General features: G+C 31.7%; 2 protein-coding genes across 2 annotated transcripts; both read right to left on the bottom strand.

Moving 5' to 3' along the window:
* Positions 1-9,410: 9,410 nt before the first annotated feature.
* On the bottom strand, positions 9,411-10,967 carry LOC18055392 (uclacyanin 1). Its single transcript, XM_006450824.2, has 3 exons — positions 10,700-10,967; positions 10,055-10,573; positions 9,411-9,944 (listed from the first exon to the last, which is right to left on the bottom strand). Exons 1-3 carry the CDS (start codon positions 10,872-10,874, stop codon positions 9,550-9,552), a joined length of 1,089 nt encoding a protein of 362 aa, XP_006450887.1. The 5' UTR covers positions 10,875-10,967; the 3' UTR covers positions 9,411-9,549.
* Positions 10,968-13,686: 2,719 nt separating this feature from the next.
* On the bottom strand, positions 13,687-19,644 carry LOC18055393 (uncharacterized N-acetyltransferase p20; the record flags this gene model as incomplete). The annotated part of the gene is made up of 2 exons (XM_006450825.2): positions 13,687-14,206; positions 19,628-19,644. Coding segments are annotated over 2 exons (537 nt in total), but the record flags the coding sequence as incomplete, so codon positions are not given.
* Positions 19,645-22,374: the final 2,730 nt, after the last annotated feature.

The following is a 22,374-nucleotide window of genomic DNA, read 5'->3' on the forward strand; positions in this document are numbered from 1 at the left end:
CCACGGATTAGTGAAATTCAATACAAATCCAATCTATGCGTCTGCGAATTGGATGTAGATTTGACTCAATTCACATATAATCTACTATTTTGTGAATTAGTTTGTGGGCTAAAAATTTTTAATTATGTCATATCTACGAACTAACTAAAAAATTAATATAAAAATAATTTTACTACCGATCAAATTCGAAATTAAATAAGATTTAAATAAATTAATTGTTTAAACAAAGCTAGAAAATACATCAAAGTTTCAAATATACAACACACCAAAAAAAAAAAAAAACAAATCTCATTTACTTAGATCAGTACATGAAAATTAATTGCTTAAGAAGTTATATTTTTCTATTTAATTATTTTTATTTTATATTATTATCGAATAAGATATAATATGGTGTTGATGTAACTATATTTTTATTTATTTATTTATTATAAGTATAATGTCATATTTACAAGTTTAATTTTTTATTAAATGATTTTTTTTTGTGGATTCCCGAATTTTTGTGGATCTACAGAAAAAAACTATATCCAATCCACCAACTGCGGATTTTTAAATTTTTAATCTAATCTAAGGATCATATTCCTACGAATTAGACGTATTAAACGAATTGGATTGGATTTTGAACACCCCTAGTTGCAGGGAATAGATCCTTGCAAATAATTACAGACAATTAAGTTTACTATTTAGTCATTCCTTTGGCAAATTCGCAAGTGTAAATATAATATTTACCTTTTCAATCTTGAGTCAATCTTTTTGTAACTAGAGTCAGTTTGCAAGGTTACATTCAATTGTATAAATATCTTTCATTCTTACTGAGAAAGGGCTGGTTAGAGACTTTTACGTTACACAAGCCAAGTAATAACATTCTCTTTACAAACTTTCCTTTCACATTTAGAAAATCTAGACATCACGTGGAAAGCCATTAGCAAGTAAGTTATTATTAGAGTAGGTACGAGAAAGAGAAAGTTGCATCGGCAAAAACTAGCTTTTCAAAGTTTATTAAACTGGTTCTAAAAATATGCTTACAAAAATACTTTAAATTCTTAACTCACGCCCAAAAATACCTTTCAACAACATATTTTTGGAAAAACAACACTAACAGACACCGTGTTTAAAATGAAATTTTCGGAATTTAGCAAAAATTTGTACTAAGTTCTTATTATTTTTTTCAAAACAAAATGTTTTCCAAAAACTTTTTCGAAACTATTTTCTCTTGGATAATAATAAAGACGGACTTTTTGTTAATGCTTTAAATATAAATTATACTTTCATTAACTAGACTAGACTTCTTAACCCAAACAAAATAAATAAATAAATAAAGAGATTAAAATAATTTAGTTGTTAATCGCTTTCAAAACAACATCTAGATTTTCTAAGTGTGAAAGGAAATTTTGTAAAGGAAATTTTATTACTTGGCTTGTGTGGACACAAAGTCGCTTGCCAAAAAAGTTCTCCCTTTCCCAACAAGAATGAGGTATTTATACATTTGAATGTGACCTTGCAAACTAACTCTAGTTACAAAAAGATTGATTCAAGTTTCAAAAGATAGATATTACATAGGGATGGTAATGGGGTAGGGAGGGGAGGGGACTAATCTCCCCGTACCCATCCCCGATATTTTGCGTATGTCCCCGTCCCCTCTCCATCCCCATCAGAATTGCTTGAGAGAATCTATATCCCCTTCCCGAATAATAACATGGGATTCTCGAGGGTCCCCGATCTCCGAATAACTAATATATATTTTTTATTTTTGATTTTAAGTTAATTATATTAAAATAAAAAAATTTAAATAAAAGTAAAGTTCGAAATATATCTTACATTAACATTGATCCATTACAAAAGTCACATGCAAAATACAAATTATCAAAATAATTATCTTTGTCAATCTTCATAATCTTACAATAAAAGAAAAAGAATTTACTTTTATATCGACAATAAAATAAATGAAATAAATGTAGATACTTAATTAATATTTTTAATAAAACAAAATTAAAATTAAAACAAAATTTTTGGGCTAATAGAATCTACCCGGCCTTTTTAATGTCCTAAATAAAAATTTAAGACTTTAATTAGTTAATTAGGCCTAAAAGTTTAATAATATAAATATTTTGATATTTGTTATTTTTATCAATATTTATAATTTTATAATATAATTCAAAATTTATTATTTATTAACTAGTAATTTTAAAAAATAAAAATAAAATTAAAAATTAAAATGGGGGAAATGGGGAGGGGATGGGGATTCCACCTCATCCCCGTCCCTTCCCCGAATAAGAAACTGTGTAAAAAAATTTCCCCGTCCATTCCCCAAATAAAAAATTGGGTATAAAATTATCCTCGTACCCTCCCCGAATGGGGAAAATCCCCAAGGGTACCCGTCCCCGTTGAGATTTTTGTCATCCCTAATATTACATTTACACTTGGCAATTTGTAGTAATTTAAATATAATAAGGTTTCACATCTTTTTTTTTTTAATTATATGAGACTAATGCTCAGATTGCAACTCATATTATATGAGATTTACAACTGATATTTACAATCATACAATTATTGAGACTAGTTTACATTAATTTTTATATAACACTGCCCATATTTTTACCCTCTCTAATATTTGAGGGGTGTCTACTTCATTCACATTTCGAAATGGAGAAAATTGCCTTCACTTAATTATATACCATAATTAAGGAAGGAGATAAGTCCCTACATGCGTTGCGGGAGCTCGAATCGTTGCCTTCACAATTATGAGTGCAAGGTCCTGCATCTTAATTTTGTTAAAGATTATATAAATTATTTTTTTAAACTCATTCACTTACTACTAATTTTATGGAATCTAATTGTATTTCTAAAGTTTGTTGTGTCATTGCTCTACTCTACTTATCGAGGAGATGAAAGTTTAACAAGGCTCACTTTCTTAAACATTGGGCTTTGACGGGCGTTGCCTTTTTTCTCTAGCTTTGGTGGGCTCGTCGTCCCTAGCCTTCTGTTTTAAAGCACAATGTTTTACGTAAAGTTTACGCACTCAATCAAACTTTGTTTATTTTCGGGTCACTTAGACCGGTGACTATATTTCACTTGCATTTTCAGCTTGTTGATTTCACTTAGGGTTGGCACCTGCTCCAGCTCGGGCGAGGCTTTTTTAAGCCCGAGTTCTACCTACGCATGTCTCTCGGCGGGTCGGGTCAGACTTTTTCAAGCCGCCCTAAAAGTGTGAATTTATATGTTATTTTTTAAAGAATTTTTTCATTATGTTTTATAAATCTATAATATGTAAAAAAAAAAATTTATTAGATTAGGCTTTAAAAGTTAGGGTAAAAGGATTTAAAGCTTTAAACATATGTTTTGAATGGATTAAATAAATATTAAAAATTATATTTTATTTAAAATAAAATATATTTTTTTGACATTTATCGGGTTTTTGGACTAGAGTTAGACTTTTTAGGTGAAGCCTAAACCTAACCTGGGCGTTTTCAAAATATGGCCAGGTCAAGTCAAGTCCAACCCGAAACACCCAAGGCCCTGTCCAATATGCTTTTTCTGCTATTCATAATTTCACTTGTATTTTTTTACTCTTTCGCATTCTAATATGAGTATTGTTATCTCCTACTGTTAATTTGTAATGATGTGTCATTTTTTAGCGAAATCACATGTTGATACCTCTTTCCTCTCAAGACCAGCTGAGGTAAGAACAATGGAATGATGGATGGAGGTCATATTTAGACACAACATAAAGTTGAAAAGACAGTGAAATGGGATTTACTGACGATCTGATTTGATGAGTTTATGTTGTTGGCGATCATGATTGCGTGCTTACTGTGAATGTTTCGCCTTAGCCTGTATATACGGATTCCATTGGTGGTTACAAGTTGTGTTTTTAGGGTTAAGGAGTCACCATGCTTTAACTTGTCAACTGCAACATTCATGTTTTGAACCATCTTTATCCCCTTAAGATACCCTCCCTAGATTTTAGGCGTGTGGCCTGTCTTCCTTTGAGTCTGACTGACTCAGTTGCCCCTCTCAGGAGTAATATATTTTATGTTGAAGTGAGGTCCTTCCCTGAGATAGGGTATAATTTATTGAAGTAAATGCTAAATGACTCTCCAAAACAGTTGCCACTTTGGTAATTATTTGGTCAATGACCAAATAGAACATTATGTTTTAAGCTCTCGTCCATGTACTTTCTTCTGCCGATCATGTATAGTGTCAAGAAAAGTAAGCAGGCGGGTCCTTTGCAATGGTCAAACAGAAAGTATATGCTGCTGGACACCTGTTTTGCTTTTGTGTTTGGACGAAACTAGAGAGAGAGATATATATATATAGAGAGAGAGAGAGAGAGAGAGAGAGAGAGAAAATGAAGGCATGTTGTCGAGTTATCAGGTTCGATCAGATTTGAAGTTGTCTCTTAGTAATATAACTGGAGTAATATTTCAGTTCCCAAATAATTTTAAAGAGATTTCAATCCAAATAGCATTTTTCATTAGACATTAATTGGAATGGTTAAATAAATTATTCTACAACTTATAAAAATTTAACATAACCTATTAATTAAGAATTTGAATTTAGTATAAAGTTAATCTGCACTCAACTCTTCATAATCTTCTATCATACTTTTATGTGTAGTAATATACGATTATCCAATAATTATCAATTGTATCTTTTTGAAATGTTAGTAAAAAAATCAACTCAAACTGAATCCAAAACCATTAACTAATAACACACAAGTATAGGGTGGCAATTTGGGTACAATTAGTTTATTTTATTCAATTCAAATCAAATCAAATAGATCTGGATTTGAAAAAATTGATTCATTTAATAATTGAATGGATTCGATTTCTTTTGTCAAATAAACAAATCGAATTTGAGTTTGAGGTTACTAATACATTTATTTGTTTAGAATTTATTTAGTAAAAAAGTTATAAAGAAATCGAATATGGGTTTATTTATTTAAGATTCGTTTATTATCCATTTAATTAAATTTCTTATTTCCCATTAAATTTTTATCCACAAATTTAAAAATTTGGAGGATACTTTTGAAACGATAAGCTACGGCAATAATTATTTTTGTAAACAAATCAAGATTCAATTCGATTTATAATTAGTTTGGGTCCTGCTACTTTACAACTGGTGTTTGGTACCCCTATTTTGTCATTTAGTGATTTAATCATTAAAGTTAACCAAAGAGTTGCATAACGGCCCGGATGTGTTTGGATGGTTATTAACATTGTTATCCCTGGTATTTACTGAAAAATAAGAAAAGGAAAAGGTTTCTAAATGTTGACATATGTATCCGGATTGTTTCAATTTTTTTTTAGCACTTAAATCTATTGACTTAGTTTGACTGTTAGAATGAGTATCAATGTATCGATAATAATTTATTCTCATGTAAAAATTTCAAAATACATGAAAAAAATTAACATGTATTAATAAATATTTTTATAACATAATATCTATCTAATATACAATAAATTATTTGAATTCATCAATCAAAATAGAATACATAATAAAAATATATTAATTTGTTAATAATAATAATATATGACCAAAATAAACATGTATATACCTAAATTAAATGTTTTCAATGATATTATCAATGAACAAGTTGCGTAATTCCTAAGGTACATTTAATTATTTTTTATTTTAATATTAATATCTTCATACGTACGATAACCGAATTTTATTTCTATTCTTTCTTTATTCCTATTTAGTAGTTTAGCACCCATGAACTTTATCTTCTTTTTTTTCTTGTTTTCATAAACTCTGACCTAATAAAATACTTTTAATTAAAACCATCATATTTTAAAAATAGATTTTTTCATTGACAATAATCCTGCTATTGATTCTTTGGTCTATGTAGTTGTCTGATTTAAAATTATTGAATAAAGATTCATGGCTTTTAAAATTTTATTATTTATAAAATTACCATTCGTGTTCTCTAAAATTCTTGAACTAAACCTTTTCTTGGGAACATTTTCTTCGAATTTATATATTTCTATGTTAAATAAAGGACAACAAAGGTAGAGAATAAATAGTTTTAAATTATAGATGTTTATCCTTTGTTCTTAGTAGTAATTTAATGAATGGGTATTTTTATAATATAAATGATTTAATTATAGTATGAGGTTTTTTGAACCCACAAAATTACTCTCTACACCCAATTACTCAAGAAACCTATAGCATAAATTTAAAAATTAAAATTTGACTATATACACCCCCATAATACCAAAAATAACCCCAATTTAATTTATTTTTTGAATAATAAAATTATTTTCTTCTGCTTTTTTATCAAAATTAATCTTTTATGGATTGGATAATCTTACAAAGTGTGGACAATAAAGATGAACAAAAAAAATGCTTTATGAATATTATTTGTTTACGATGAAATTATGTTTAGCTTAAAAGAAATTTTGAACTTAAATTAGGATAAGAATAAAAGAAAAATATAATTAATGAAGTATATATCTTATCCCTAATAGTAAATTATTTCATCTGTATATTAGTAATAGAAATTTTAATTAAAAAATAGGTGTAAAAAATATTTTGAAGTCAAATAACCTAATCTTACTTAAAATGAGGTACTATGAGTATTTTTAAGATTTAAATATCCACAACCCTTAATTTATTCTTTGTAAGGGTAAAGTTCAGTTAATGCTCAGCTCAATTGTATATGTATAAAAAATTAAAAATGAACAGAACTTGAGTGTCAAAATTTAGAAATATTATTTAGTTTTTTAATTTTTTTTTAAAATATATTGTAGTTCAATTAAACAGTAAAAAAGACAAAACAAACGGTTATTTACCCCACTGGTAACCTAGTTTTGTTCAATTTGATAATTGAAAAGAAAATGAAAAAAAAAACATGTGCAATCCAAGAATTTGATAAGAGAAAAGAAATTAAAAAGAGTTGTACAATATATTTTGGTACCAAGTTCTCAAATTTTGTTTAGATCAGATGAGTTTTGTTTAAAATATAGCTTTATTAGTTAATTATAAATAAATCTCTTTCTTCATATCTAATGGTCCAAAAGTAATGTTAAATGGAGAAAATCAGGTTGATTATGAAGGAGAGTTGAAGAAAAATGGGAAAAAATTACCGTTATATTTATAACTAAAGTGTAAATAAGAAAGAATACAAGGGATTCCATAAAAAAAAGACAAAAGAGGGGTACGGTGTCACAGGAGTACCGAAGCTTTGCCCTTAGTTTTGCATAAACAAATTGTAAATACATCTAAATCCATTTCAGTTTATTTAATTTTGTACAAGAATCAAATTAAACGAATATTTATTTAATAAACGAATCTAATTTGAAGCCTAAGATTATAATTTGTTTAATAAATTCATCAAATTTTAATTTTATTTATTTATGATCTGATTCGTTCATTTGTTTTGCCATCCCTGCACATAATTTTTCAAAAATTACTTTAAAAAAATGTAGTATTATTGTTGTTCACTTCATTTGGCTTTCAAATCGGATCACATTTATTTATATATTTTACCAATTCTGTAGAGGAGGAACTGTCAATTAAAAAGTTGCAAATTACTACCAACAAAGTGTTGGCTTCACTGGCAATGGAGTCCCCTTAAGTGGCTTGATTGTGTTTGCTCCCCAGTTCGAGTCGCAAGGAAGTCGCATTTGTTGGGAGAACTTGTGCCTCTCGATTCGAGCGGGAACTTATAGTATGGGTTGTGGTGCGGGCTTAAAGGTGTCTCCCACAGTTGGGGTCCTCCCCAGGATACCTCGTGGTCAAAACTAAAAAAAAAAAATTGCAAATTGCTTGTATAACTATAATATTGGTAAAAGACAACGAGATTCACACGACATTTGATTGAGGGCTGCTGCAAATTAAACAAATTTAAGGGCAAATGTAAACAACCGCCGGCTCTCCAATGTGAATGCTTCATCCCTACCAAATCACACGAAAAATATAATTGTTGGGGGAGGATTTATTCTATTTGTAGGTTTAAATAATGCTCTTTTACTAATTATTGTGACATGACAACTCAAAATAATAATAATAACACTTAAATATAAATAAATAAAATAAAATAAAACAAAAAAGGAGCTAACTTTACCGACTTTTGACTGTTTTCAAAAATTTTCAAATTTATTATTTTATTTGAGAAAAAAAATTTAAAAGTGATGGAGGCCGCATTCCTGTGAATGCATGATGCATCATAATTTATTGAAGTAAATGCTAGATGACTCACCAAAAAAGTTGCCACTTTGGTAATTAATTTTGACAAAAGTTCGTCAATCAACTTCTGCAATTGACCCAAACTGTTATTGGGTCACATGCATAGAACATTGTGTTTTAGGAAAAGCCCTCGTCCATGTACTTTCTGCCTTACTGTTCTTTCGTTTTGTTGGGTAAACGGAACTGTTTGATAAAATGAACTATGTGCTCGATGAATTGTCTCGGTGACGGTGAGGATCTATCTATCAAGCTTCATGGTCAAGTTGAATAAACAGGTCAAACGCAAATGAATGACTCAGCATTTGATCAGGAATGCTCGGGAGCAACGAGCAATGAAAGATAAGCTAAATGGTAATGGTCGAATGAAGACAAATAGAGCTGTACTCGTTGAAAGGACAATTACAGCAAACGTTGGATCAAAGTTATAGTAGCTTTAGGATCAAAGTTCTCGCCTATTCAAACTATAACTTCCCTTGTTTGGTATCCTTGAGCTGGTGGGAACTTTGAAAGTGCCCAACTAGTCAACAATAGCTGTACACTGTTCATCTTGCTCTTCTGGACGCTGAGACTTGAATTAATAACGAGTAAGAAAATCAACTACATAGAGCCCAAAAATAATTAATATCTTCACGCAGAGAAAATGGTTTTGCTTGCCCAAAAACAGAATTAGGGGAAGTTTATAGTATATTTTTCTGATTCTACCACTGGACAATTATCAAATTAATCAAGAGCGGGAGCTTGATGGTTTTGGGCAAAAAAAAAAAAAAATTTGATTTCCCTTCTCTAATCTTGAAAAGCTTTGTTTAACAAAAAGAATGTCAAGGTGACATAATTATTCTTCTGTGTAAAAAGCTTTTCACTTTCACTTCTTGAAAGCTTGTAAAAGTTACCAACTACCATGTCAAAAGGAATCAATCAAAACGCAACATCAAACTAGACACAAACTAGAAACGATCGGATTGGTATACTTTCCAAATCATATGCTATAATTTATTCTTTGGATTCTCGACATACATCATACCGGTAAACGACCAAGAAATTTTTTTATATGTGATAGGTACTTTTTTGGCACCGTGTCAAATTTAAATTTCCCAATTTTTCCTTAAGCATAATCCTTTTCATTAAGACCACCTGTAGCTTTAATTGAGATACGGGTTTGAAAAATTGCGATCACATTAATATTTTGACAAATAAAGCTATCATCAAATATGGGCACGTACATATGGTCAAATTGTAAAAAATCAGCTTTATTCATTTTATTCGACACACCGTAGAAAGAAAAAAACAATCTGCATAGCAACAATCATATAACCCAAAAATGAATCATGTCTCAAAAGTCTCACTAACTCTATACCGCCATGTCTAATACAATAAACCCGCAACAATAACAAGGAAACTCGTAAATAAGCTAGCAGCGCCTAGAGACTTAGCGGAACTATTAGGCGGAGGAGGTGCGGTACCGCCTCCCGGAGATTGTGGTGGAGGATTGGTTGTGGTAGAAGGAGGAGTGGCGGTGGGTGATGGCGGCGAGGCACTGGGCGCAGTGCTGCTGCCTCCGGTGACGTTAACGGCGAGCTTTTGGCCCGCAGAGCAGTGGCCGGGGAAAGTGCAAAAGAAGTAGTGTTCCCCAGCGGTTCCGAGAGTGATTCTTGTTGGTGGGTTGGTAGACTTAGAAATAGTGGAGCTAGAATTGCACGAATCGTACGCTGCCTTGGTCACCTCGACCACATCATGTACACGAGCCGGATAGTCGAAAACTGCATTAAATTACAAAGAAAGATTTAGTTACTTATTAAACTGTTTATAATTATGCGCAAAATTGATAAAGAAGAGTTTTAATTAGTAGTACTTGGCAGTAGTTAGTTACCTAGAATGTCTCCGACCGAAAAGTTGTTGTTGCGAGCCCAATTCTGGTAACCCACAGAAGCGTTGGGAGGGACAGTCCATCCTAGAGCACCTCCAACAACATGAGTCGCTGGCTGTCTTGTGGGAGCTGGTGTTGGTGCTGATCTCGGTGTTGGTGTTGGTGCTGATGCTGGTGCTGGCGTAGGTGTTGTTGCTGGTTCTGGTGCTGGTGCTGGTGCCGGTGTCGGTGTCCGTGCTGGTGCAGGAACCGGAGAGGGAGTACTACCGCTGGGCTGAGGGGCCGGAGAAGAAGGTTGAGGAGCAGGAGAAGATCCCCTGGCGCTAACGTTGATGGCTAATTTCTGACCGCCGAGGCAGTGGCCTGGAAATGAGCAAATGAAGTAGTGTGGCCCAGAAGCTGTAAGAGTAACACTCGCAGGGCTATTTGTGGTTCTGGATAGGGGACTAGTGGTGTTGCATGCATTGAATGATGATTGTGTTACTCGAGTAACATCATGGTTTCCAGCGGCAAAGTTAAACACTGAAAAAGTAAAAAAGAAAAAAGAAAACACGCACAAGAACACATCAATATCAGAAATAAGCTCAGCCCTATCCATATAGCACGCATTTTGGTTGAACCGTGCAGAGTTTTAGAAGGCAAAATTACCAAGAGTGTCACCGACGGTGAAGGTCTGGTTTGCAGCCCAGTTAGAGTAAGTAGCAGGACCATTAGGAGGAACAATCCAGCCTAGTGCATCACCCACCACATGCCTTGTCTGTGCCGTCGAGCTCTGTACTAGAGCTGCTATTGCAATCGCTGCAAGAAAAAATCTGTTAAACATTGTTTTGTTTGTGTTCTTTAAGGCCGGGGTCGCCCCTGTTCTGTTCTCTCTGTTTTCGTGTCCTGTTTTCTCTTTGCAAAGTGTATAGGTTGTGTGTCCTCTGCTTTGTATTTATGGAGAAAGCCCAGGGAGGGTTGTCTATCAGACTTTCAAGCTTGTTGACTGTCGAGTTGGGACGTTGGATGAAAGACACGTGTTTGATTCTGGACGATCTGATGAACTCCCCGGTATTGGTGGAGTGTGGGGTTGGGCTGTTTCTACTTCTACATAGGCTGCGATGATACACGGGGGCTTCGAGATTTTCACGGCAAAGCCGCGTGAGAATGCACCAAACATGGTGACTTTGGGGGCGTTTACGGGTCAATTTTTTGTTTTGTTATGTGAAGTCTTTGCATTTATCTTTTTTTTTTTTAACTAATATATAATTTAAAAGTTTGATTCAAAAAGAATAATGGACAAAGATGCACTACGGAGATGGTTCCACGAAGGTTAGGTGAATGTGCGACATGTGAAGTCAATGAGAATAAAGATTTGCGTAATGTTATTAAATTATTATTATTATTATTATATCAACTTACTTCTCATGCAATTCAAGTGTTTTTAATCAGGCGTTTTGAGTTGACAAGTCAAGGTTGTGTTAATATCAAAATTCTGGAAGTCTCAATTTGGGTTCTTGAGTTGGCTCGATGCATTCGGACTAAGAAGACTTATAAATCTTATTTTACGTGAGCTCTTTTCACCGAATTTTCACTAGAATCCTGATTAAACTAATTGGGTGGTTTTCACGAGATCTAGTTCTATTGGATTCAAATGAAAAAATTTATATTTGTGGGGGATTGGTTAAGTTGGGTTTAGGTATCTTTTTCTAATATCTGAGGGTAAGTGGTTTAACTGAAGTAATTTGAGTGATGAACTGAGGTGGATAGCGAGTTGATGAGATGGTGATATGAGGTGAATAATATAAAGAGCTTAGTAGACCTTTTTTGAGTTAATTTAAGGAGTTGATATGCAAAGCTCAAGTGAGCTGGTATCTCATATAAGTTTAAAGAATATTCAATATATCTATGATAGCTCAGGTGATGGCATGTATGAAATACAATCTGGTCATCAATATCATCGTAATAAGTAAAAATAAAAATTAATAGAAAGAAAACATGACATTTTACATGGATCAGTCCTTTGGCTTACGTTCACAAAAGTAACTCATCTCTAATCTAGTATGTAAATGAAGTATTGTATAATTTTTTTTATGATATGAGCAAATCCTCATTAAAGGTTATTTATGATGGATAATTACACAAGAGAGATCGAGGGTTTAGTGTAGATAAGAGAGTTCTTTAAATGAAAAATAAGGGGGAGCTCGTTTTAGGAGGTGAGATGATATTCTTTCATTAGTTCATGAAAATGAAGATATCCGAAAAATGATGGAAGAGGAAGGAAGAGAGAATAAAAATAAAAATAAAAATAAAAAGGGAATCCAGTCTATGTGCCTTAGGTCGGTGCAGAGGCGGATGCAGCACATGACTAGTGGGGGCTCAAGCCCCCACTCGCCAAAAAAAAATTTAAAAATAAAAGAATTTTTTTAATTTTGTAATTAGTCTCATTAAATTTATTAAAATAGTCACTATAAAATATAAACCCCATAAAATTTAAACTTTAATTTTTAAAAAATATAAAAATATACATTTTAATTAAAAATAATGATAGCCCACTACTCAAAAATTTTCTATTCTAAAAAATATGGTTAATTCTTCCAGTTTATATAATAATAGTAGAACGAACAGTTTCAGTAATAAAACTCATGAAGAATCATCTTTGGAATCAGTTGGGATACGTGATAGTTTGATTGTTTATATAAGAAATAATAAATTTAATAATATTGATAATGAGCATATTACATAATATTTTTAAAATATAAAAATGCGTAGAGACTAATTATAAATATTTTATATATTCAAAATTTTAATTTTTTATATTTTACTATTATCTAATTTAGTCCCCGGTAAATTATTTTTCTAGATCCGCCACTGGGTCGGTGTACGTATAGGTTAAGTGCCTCTGAGACAGAGATACTTTCATCTTTTGGATCATGTGGTGCCAGTTTAGTACTTGGATTCTCTTTAGTTGTTGATTTTCTTTTTGTTTTTAGGATAATAATTTTCTTTTACAAGTTAAAAGGCGTCTTGAGTTTGTTTTTAGGGTACTTTTTTGGATGATTAATTTTGTTTTTTTTCATAGGTCAACATTAGTCACACCCTAAAAGCTTATTATACAGTTTTAGTTACCGCCAGGGATTAAACATTAATTATGAACAGTGATACGTGCATAAAGAATAAAAAATTTCAATATAAGATAAAAGAATTTCATTATAACCCTTATTAGATAAAAAAAAAAAAAAAATTCATCATAACCCTTACCTCATCATTGAGGTTAAAAGATCAAGTTAACTAATGCAGTTTTGAGAACAGAATTTCTTTTCATTTAAAAATAGGCCACTCCATTTTTTGGATCGAATTTACGGGAAGAGCTTCAAATAGCCTTTATCAAGGCAATTGTGATATCAGGATAGTAGAAATTTAGTAGTAAATATTAAAGAAAAGAGATATCTATTATGTGATCAGAGTGAAACTCCACCTACCTAATTATTCTTATTCAAATTAAATGATGAACTCAAAGGGAAATTAAACACTCATAAATCAGATAGTTAATCATATATAAATCGGCAAATATAATCAAATAAAATTAACCGAAAAGCAAACAGTAATCTCCCCCCCCCCCCCCCCCCCTCTTCTCTTTTCTTTTTAACATATAATCAAATCTTGTGATCAGTAGACAGAAGACTAAACATGACAACATCTGTAGCTTTTCCCTTGAGAGTTATATACTTTCGAAGAACACCTTCTCTCTTGAATCCAGCCTTCTGAAGCACTTTCTGAGAGGCCAAGTTATCAACATCTACCGTAGCCTCAAGTCTCTGCAAATGTGGCCACTCGTCAAATATAATACCAGTCACCATTTTCACAGCCCTTGTTGCAATCCCTTTGCCCCAGTACTTTGATGCCACGACGTAGCCAAGTATAGCTCTACATTTGTTACAATCACCTGAGTTTGGAGTTACTAAAATGGCACCAATTGGTTTGTTACCAAGGCATATTGCTTTGAACCACGGGTGGTTGTTAATTACTTTATTTTTGAAGAAGTTGATGCCATCCTCTGATTCCCATGTGCAAAAACGAGTTACTTGATCATCACTAGCCCACAGCATGGAATCCTCAACGTCTGAAAGATCAAAAGGTCTAAGAGAGATGCTGGACAAGTCGCCGTCGCCGTCGCTTGCTTTTAAGTTTGATTCGAAAGAAATATCCCCCATGCGACTAATTTACTAAGTTAGCTAAACAGCTGCTAGTGATGGTTGATGATTAGCTAAAAGAAAAGCAGAAAGTGATAATAAGAAATTGCTAATAACAATAATACATTATAAATATATATTTTATTTTATTCTTTAAGCATAAGAACCCTGAATAATTAATTCATAATAAACAAAAATATGTTGCATGGATACTGATGACCTAATTTGATTCGTTAGAGGAAAATCCCTTCGTTCAAGAAATCGACAAGAATCTCCCATTAGCTTTTTAAAAATCATACAAATATTTTTGTTTATTAAATTCATTCAACTTACAGATATTTTGCATCTATGTGAAAATTAATCGCTCTTGGTGTAAAATGATCAATATATATACTTTATATAGTGAATAAACTCAAACGAATCATAGAGGGGCTTGGTTTTCTTGTGTATTGTACTATCTTTGATTAACCATTAATAATAAGTTACTTCTTCTTCTTCTTATTATTATTAGAGTTTCTGAGGTGCATATGCTAAAATGCATATTTTGTGCAAACAAAGCTGAAAGACAAGAAATTAAAACTTAGATTCCAATGCTTTATTTTTTGTGTTATAGTGTTTGGGATTTTCTTTTTATCTTTTAACTCCGTCCACATTAAATTCATATTCTAGTATCTAACACACACACACAAAAATGCATATATCTGCATGAAATTTGAAGCAGATTTAGGGTCTTACAACTATGTAAAAGTCTTTCACTCTATTGTAAAAGTATCTCACGCCATTATGAAACGCCAAATCTACACAAAAACTTGTACAAGCCCTTGCATGAGAGAAGGATTCTATATATATAAAATAATTTTCCAATGAGAGATCATTTAAGTTATTAAAGAAAAGGATAAGTTAAAAGACAAGAAATATAGACACTCCAAAACAATACAGACAAAATACATTGCATGTGAGTATGTGTTTTGTTGTCTTTTAATTTATTTCTTACTTTAATAATTTAGTAGATCCTTATTAGATAATGACTATATTTGTATATGTATATCCATTGGCTTCAATGGGAATTCAACACTTTGACTAAAGTATGAGACCCCTTATTAGAACCTAGCTATTCACATAATTACATTATTATCATAGATGAGTTTACAACATTGTAAAAGTCTATTTAAGACATTGTGAATTTGTACTGAATTCCAAACTTTAGCTTTGGAATGAAAAAAAATATATATATATATATATATATAATAAATAGCTATATATAGATTTAAACTATCCATTTAAATGTATTTAATCAACAATCATACATTTAAATGTTTGAAATGTTGATCAATTGAGTTCGAAAAAATCAACACGTCATCAATATAAACAATGCAAAAATCAAAATAAGGATTATAAATATCATTCATAATTCTTTGAAATTCTGAGGGTGCATTCTTTAAACCAAAGGGCATAACAGTCCATTCATACTGTCCAAATGGAACAGTAAAAGCAGTTTTGTAACAGTCTTTTGGATGTATTTGAATTTGCCAAAAACCAGACTTCATGTCAAATTTTGAAAAGATAAGAGCAAAACATAATTTTTGAAGCAAATCTTTTTTATTAGGTATGGGATACCTAATTCATTTTAAAGCTTTATTCAAAGGTTTATAATTTATTACAAGTCTTGGTATGCCTCTTTCAATTTCCACAAAAAAGTGGTTCTGAAACTATCCAACTCCTTTTGTTTTTCTTTCAAATCCTTTATTTCAAGTTTAATGTCTTTGATTTCTTTTTGAATATCTTGAATTGTGGGTGTTGACTTCTTTGTTTTCTTTTTATCCAAAATCTGAGTAAAATCATAAGAATTCTTTTTAACAATTAGGACTTTAGAAGTTTCGGCTTTATTAAAATCCAAAATTTTCAAAAGTTTATCAAGATATTCTTTTTGAAGATTCGGATCAGAAATATGCTTTACAAGTTCAAGAAAAGTTTCTTGGTCTTTAGTTAAAACATTGATTTTCTTTAAAAATGAATCAGATTCAGATTCACTACTGCTAGATGCAGAGTCATCTGAGTCAAATAACTCATCAACTTGATATGGATCACTGTCTCCTGACATAGAAGACTCGGAATCAGAAGATTCGATAAAAAGAGGGGCTAATTTAGAAAGGATCTCATCATCAAGGTCAAGCTCATGAAGTTTTTTGTTCATTCTGTAATATTTTGCAGTATGACCTTTTATGCCACACTTGTGACATATAGCTTCTCTGTAATTGCAAGGAGTCTTTGGTTTGGCTTTAAACTCTTTTTTAGAGAATTTGGGTTTCTTATAAAGCCTCGAAGGTTTCTTATAAGGAAGTTATCTAAAATTACGAAAGGGTTTCCTAAAATTTTTAGATTTGTAATGTTTCCTGCGAGGTTTATTAGAACACTCACCATTACAATCCTTGGAGATAGAAGTTTTAAAGGGGTCATAATTGAATTGTTTACAGAAACCGCCTAATTCTTGTTTAGACTTCTTAAGCTCCCACTTAAGTCATTTCTGTAATTTTAAATCTTGACAAATCTTTAAACCTTCTTTATTGATAAAACTGACCAGTTCACCGTAGGTGAGCTCATCATAAGGAATACGGTTATCATAAAGGGCTTTGATGGAATTTCTTACCTTTTCACCTAAAAGGGTAGGTAATCCAGCAAGAAATTTTTCTTTCCAAGTTATATGATTTGCATCATCCCTTAGAAACAGTCTGGTAAAAAATGAGATTTTGTAGCTTTGAAATTCACTAAGTTTCCTACATCTTAAATTATGTAGTAACTCAGTGTTTTTATCACGAAGGTGTGAAGGGTCACCAATGAAATGGAGGGAAATGGTTAAAATTATAGTAGCAACAACATCCTGGATTGGATTGTTGAACTCATCAAGAATAGGGGCTCCATTTTCATCGACTTGAATGGAATTTAGAATGTCTAATTGTTGCTGATTAGTGAGAAGATGATCCCACCAACCTTTTAGTTGACCAGTAAAACCGGCAATGGGGATTTCTGATATGGCACGATCAGAAGTTCCTGCTTGGGTTTTATAGGCATTGGCTGCCATTGTCATTTGTTGCAACAATCCTAGGATATTGTATTCGGACATATCGTCAATATTCCACTCATAGACTGAAGATGCATTGTATCGGGATTGATTTAATGCACTTGGTCTATTATCTATTGCTAGATCCGGTGGAGTCTTGACAGTGGGAAGGGCTAATTCCCAATGAATTTTGTTGGCTTTAGGAGTAGAAGGTTCTTCTTTGAAGGCTTCTATATCAGAAGAGGCTATAGACATTTGGTCTTGTTCTAATACTCCAATCTTGCTAGATTGAGGAGTATCAGGGGCTATCTAAACTTTGCTAGATGAGGAAGAAGCAGCTTCTATCCTATCTAGTTGTTCTCTAATGACTTTAGCAAAATCTGATTTTGACTATTAAACAAGCTTTTGGCTAGTTTTCGAAACCTGAAAATGTTTGAAAATAGGTTCCTTAAGCTTTTTGTCAGAATCCGATTTTGGTGGAATAGGAGAAATCGAAGAAACAATAATGGTTGACTTTTGGAATTGATTTTCTATCTTAGTCAACTGCTTTCCGATTGTATTTAAGTTGGTATTACAGAAATTATTCTGTTGGATAATACTACTTAAATTGGCTTCAGAATCATTTGGCTTTAGAATTTTGTAAGGTGAAGCTCTGATTTGGACAGGAGGTTCTCCATGATCAATGGTTACACTCCGAAGAGGTGGGTGTTCAGACTCTATGATTCTATCGCTATCAAGAAGTTTCCATTCGGGAACTTTCTTCCTAATAGTAATAGGGTTTGACTCTTTAAAAAGATATTCAATGTTGTTCTCAGAAGAATATATTTCGAACCAATCAAAAAATAATATATGAACTTTATGAAAATTAACAAATTCATAATAGATTTGTTGGATTTCTTTTCTTTGATTTAAAAAGTGTTTGAAAAACCAAAGTCAAGTCTTTTCTCTTTGTTTAAATCAGAATAAAAATCATTATGCAGAAAAGTTTTATCCAATTCAAATTCCTTTTCAATGACATTAATGACATTTTCTGTAACAGCAGAAAACGTAGGTGATGTTGGAGGAGAAGATTCCTTCTCTTCCTGACTTTGTACATGTTGATTACTAGTGTAGATCGGTTTAGGAACACTAGTAGTGTAATCAACTGATCGAATGGAGGTACTAGGTATATCTGAAGTAGAAAACCTAGGTTGACTCTTTGTATTTTGAAAAGGGAGATTTATAACAGAGGGTATTTTCGTAAATTTCCTTTCTAGTGAAGGAATGCTTGAGCACGACTCTTTATCAGAAAATCTGGATGAGGTAGACCTTCTGAATGATAATTTGACTTTACCATCGGAATACTGAGTCACATTTTGTAACTCTGTATTTGGCTCAAGTTGTTTCGGAATCGCCGGTGGGGCGGCTCCTTCAAGAATCCATTCCTCTAGAAGATTGACATCTTTCCATTGGATTGGCTTCGGAATGACAGTGTTTGCTTTAGACAAGTCAGTCTGCAAGAGGAGAGTTTCATCTCTTTTTGACTGGAATTTGTGTTGTGTACTAAACGCAGAGACCATAGCTTTGTATGAAATTTTAAAAATTAAAGCAACTGGGATAAACCCTTTGACCATATTATAATTATGGGTTTTGATTTGTAAAATCATGCTTTTTAAAATATTTTTGTCTTTAAGAGAAATTGTTATATTAGGATAACAATCAAAAGAAATTGGACCTTTACAGAGACTAGATTCGATGCTACTTAGCAATGAATCATCAAAAGAGATGAATCGTCCATCTCTTAAGACAGCTAAAATAGAAGTGTCTAGACCTTCTTTTGTTAAAGGCTTTATTCCGACTTGGATAAGACCAATGTGAATATATTTGAAATTCTTTTCTTTTAATTTCTTTAAAGATTTTTCTGAAAACAAATAAATTGTTTCAAAAGGCTCTGAAAGAGTTATGTCACGTTCTTCAATCTTTATAATATAATCATGTTTTAGAATATCAAGCATTTTTGTTTTGTAAATCTTTTCTTTGGAAATTTTTGGAAGTTCCCAACAATCAATTGCTTTATCAAAGTTCTCAATAATGAATTCTTCTGAACTCACAACATGCTTTTAATCACTAGTATTCAAGGAAGAAGAGCTAGAAAAGGACGATGTTCTACCAAGTAGAGGGTCCATGGTCAAGACCTTATGGTCTATTTTTGGTTTGGTCAGAATGGCTACAGGTATGGATTTACAGCCCTCAGCGGAATCCTTATCCTAAAACGGGACTTACAACCAGTAAAAATTCACCATAAAAACAAAACTTCAAAATAAAACACAAGATTTTAAAACACGAAAACTCTAAACAATAAAACACTTTCCTCCCCTTGGCTCTGATACCAGAAGGAAATATATATATATATATAATATTAATTCTATAATGATAAAATTTTTATTTGCATAAGTGAGAATACTATTAATAGATAAGAATACATATATTTCAGTATCTAATAGACAGAAAAACACAATCTCGCTAATATATTAGAATATGTATTATTTTATATTTTAGTAACATCCTCACTTTGTTAAAGTAAGGATGTCCTCGTTAAAGAATGGGTATACATACACATGTACATATATATATTAATATATAAAAGTAGAATGACGCTTTCATACATTTTATAATTATTTTAAATGAAAGATATTTTGATTTTTATCGATAAATATTAATGGCAAAGTGAATTTGACCATTCTCTTAAATTTTAGACCGCTCTTTAAAAATTTCAAGAAAATTCATCGGAAAATTTTGCAGTCATAGTCTACAGATCTCAAACTCAATATTAAAAAAAAAAAAAGGACACCCAATATCTAATTTCAAATTAAGAGAATCTACCTAAATAATTATCACAAGGTTCAAGGGAGTTCAACGAAATATGTGCTATTTAAAATTAAGAAAATAGCTGGCTAAAAAAAAAAAAAGGATTGACGTGGCCATGTGTCTCGGGAACAATAAGAGGCGAGCCAGAGAATAAATTATGCATTCATGCTTCTATTATGGTTGCCTTTGTTGACTGCTTCGACACAAAATTTTCTAATATAATTTGGGAAGTCTAGTATTATGAGTAGGGGTGGGCATTCGGTTTAGTCAGTTAAAACGAATACTTTAGAAAATGTGAACAAATCAATTTTTGATTTTGAACCGAATTAAACTAAAAATTAATTGGTTCAGTGTTAAAATTAAAAAAAATTAATTTATATATAATTATGATTATAATTGAATCAAATTAAAAAATAAATCAAAATTTAAGTGAAAAGTATATAAATTTGAGAGGTGAAAGAGTGACCGACGGCCGTTGGATTTGGAGGGGAGATTGAGAGAAAATAACCAACGGCTGCTCAATCTGGAGGAAAGAGAAAAGGGAGTCGACGGGGAGATTTTGTGTCGTTGAGGGAGAGAACGAGAGAGTGCGCGTGTGTTGTAAGTGTCAAAATTATCAATTCACAATGACTATTTATATTTATTTTAAAACGCACCCTTCGGTGTTATGTGTGGTGTAAAGCGTGGTGTGAATCTCATTTTTCAAGAAAAAAAAAAGTAAACCATTAAATCAGATTCTATGACAAGGGTTCACACTTTATAATGTGATGGTGCCCTCACTGGATAATAATTAAGAATTTGCATACAGCTCATGAAGTTTTTTAAGGAAATACGTCATAGAGATTAGAGAGGTCGGCTGAGGTGTCAATACCTATTCTCAAATTAATAATTAAGAAGGTCTAACTATGTAATTAGCACAAAGTTTTGGGGAGTTAAACAAAATTGAGAAAATAGCAGCTGGCATGAAAAGTGTCGTAGTCATGTGTTGGTTACAACTTCTCACTGCGTATATCCGATTAGGACGCGGTTGCTAAATGTCCCATCTCAATTAGTAGTTAGAATTAGTTGAAAAGTGGTCATAGACTTACAATTTTAATTTTTGGAGAGATATTTGCGTGATTACATCAGTTGTACGTAGCTTGAATTTTTTATATGACATATATTTATTAACTCTTTTTTTTTAACGGAATGCATTTATATAAATGACAGGATTTTAATTAAAGGAAAATAATGCTTAGTTACTTAGATTTTTTTTTAATTAACATTTACAAACAAATTATACAATCTTTAAATCCTCTCGAATATTTTAAAATTGTTCACTCCACTCATATTCCACTCAATTATTTGGTAATTGAGGAGGAATTGAAATTAATCCTCATAATATTTTTGTGGATGATTAAACACTTGCACTCAATATTGTAAGTGTAAGAATTCTCCCACTGGACCAAAGGTCTATTTATTTAGTTCCTTAGAAATTATCTTTACTATTTAAGACACAAAAGAATATATTACTGAAAGATAAATATGACTTTTTAACAAACAAAGCAACCATTGATTATATTTAGAGTTTATCGCATCTTTACTGTTTGACTACGTTAATTTGTGACAAAAATTTAAGTAAAAAACTTTAATAATATTATTTTGACCCCAAAAAAGAAGAAGAAAGAATTAGGTTTACAAAAATTTGACAAAAGATGTGAAAAGACTATTATATGTAACTTAATTTTTTGTCTTTTCATACTTTTCACCAAAAATTTGTAACTTAATTTTTTATCGAAATAAATTTTGAAAAATATTTAAGTTAAAATAACTCACCTCTTATTTATTTATTTATTTTTGTATCTTTTACATGCAATAACTCAATCAGAGCTGTTGAGTTTGCATTTTACCTCAATTCAAAAGGGGGGGGGGGGGGGGGGGGGGGAGGGGAGGAGTTCTAGAGTATTCGTATGACTAATTAATTGATGAATATAGTATTCGTTTATACATCAATTGTAAAATAATATGTTTCTATGTCTGTTATATGCTTCGTTGGACCACAACCATACAAACATTTCAATTTCAGTACGATGTGATCACCCGGGTTTTCAGAAAGCCGGGTTTTCAAATTTCAATTCTGTTTGTTATGGTCTGGGCCTGGGAGCCCATATCTATGCAGTTAAACATCCTTTTAAATTTCTACGTTGTAAAAAATTAAAACTTATAGAGAATTCAGCAATTTTTTTTATTTTTTTATTTAACGAGGA

This window comes from Citrus clementina, unplaced genomic scaffold (assembly GCF_000493195.1).
Source record: "Citrus clementina cultivar Clemenules unplaced genomic scaffold, Citrus_clementina_v1.0 scaffold_1, whole genome shotgun sequence".
NCBI classification, from domain to species: Eukaryota; Viridiplantae; Streptophyta; class Magnoliopsida; order Sapindales; family Rutaceae; genus Citrus; species Citrus x clementina.

Coding starts and splice junctions, on each gene's coding strand:
- LOC18055392 (XM_006450824.2), bottom strand. CDS start 10,874: ATGTTTAACAGATTTTTTCTTGCAGCGATTGCAATAGCAGCTCTAGTA. Junction 10,574..10,699: donor CACCGTCGGTGACACTCTTG/GTAATTTTGCCT, acceptor TTACTTTTTCAG/TGTTTAACTTTGCCGCTGGA. Junction 9,945..10,054: donor TTCGGTCGGAGACATTCTAG/GTAACTAACTAC, acceptor AATTTAATGCAG/TTTTCGACTATCCGGCTCGT.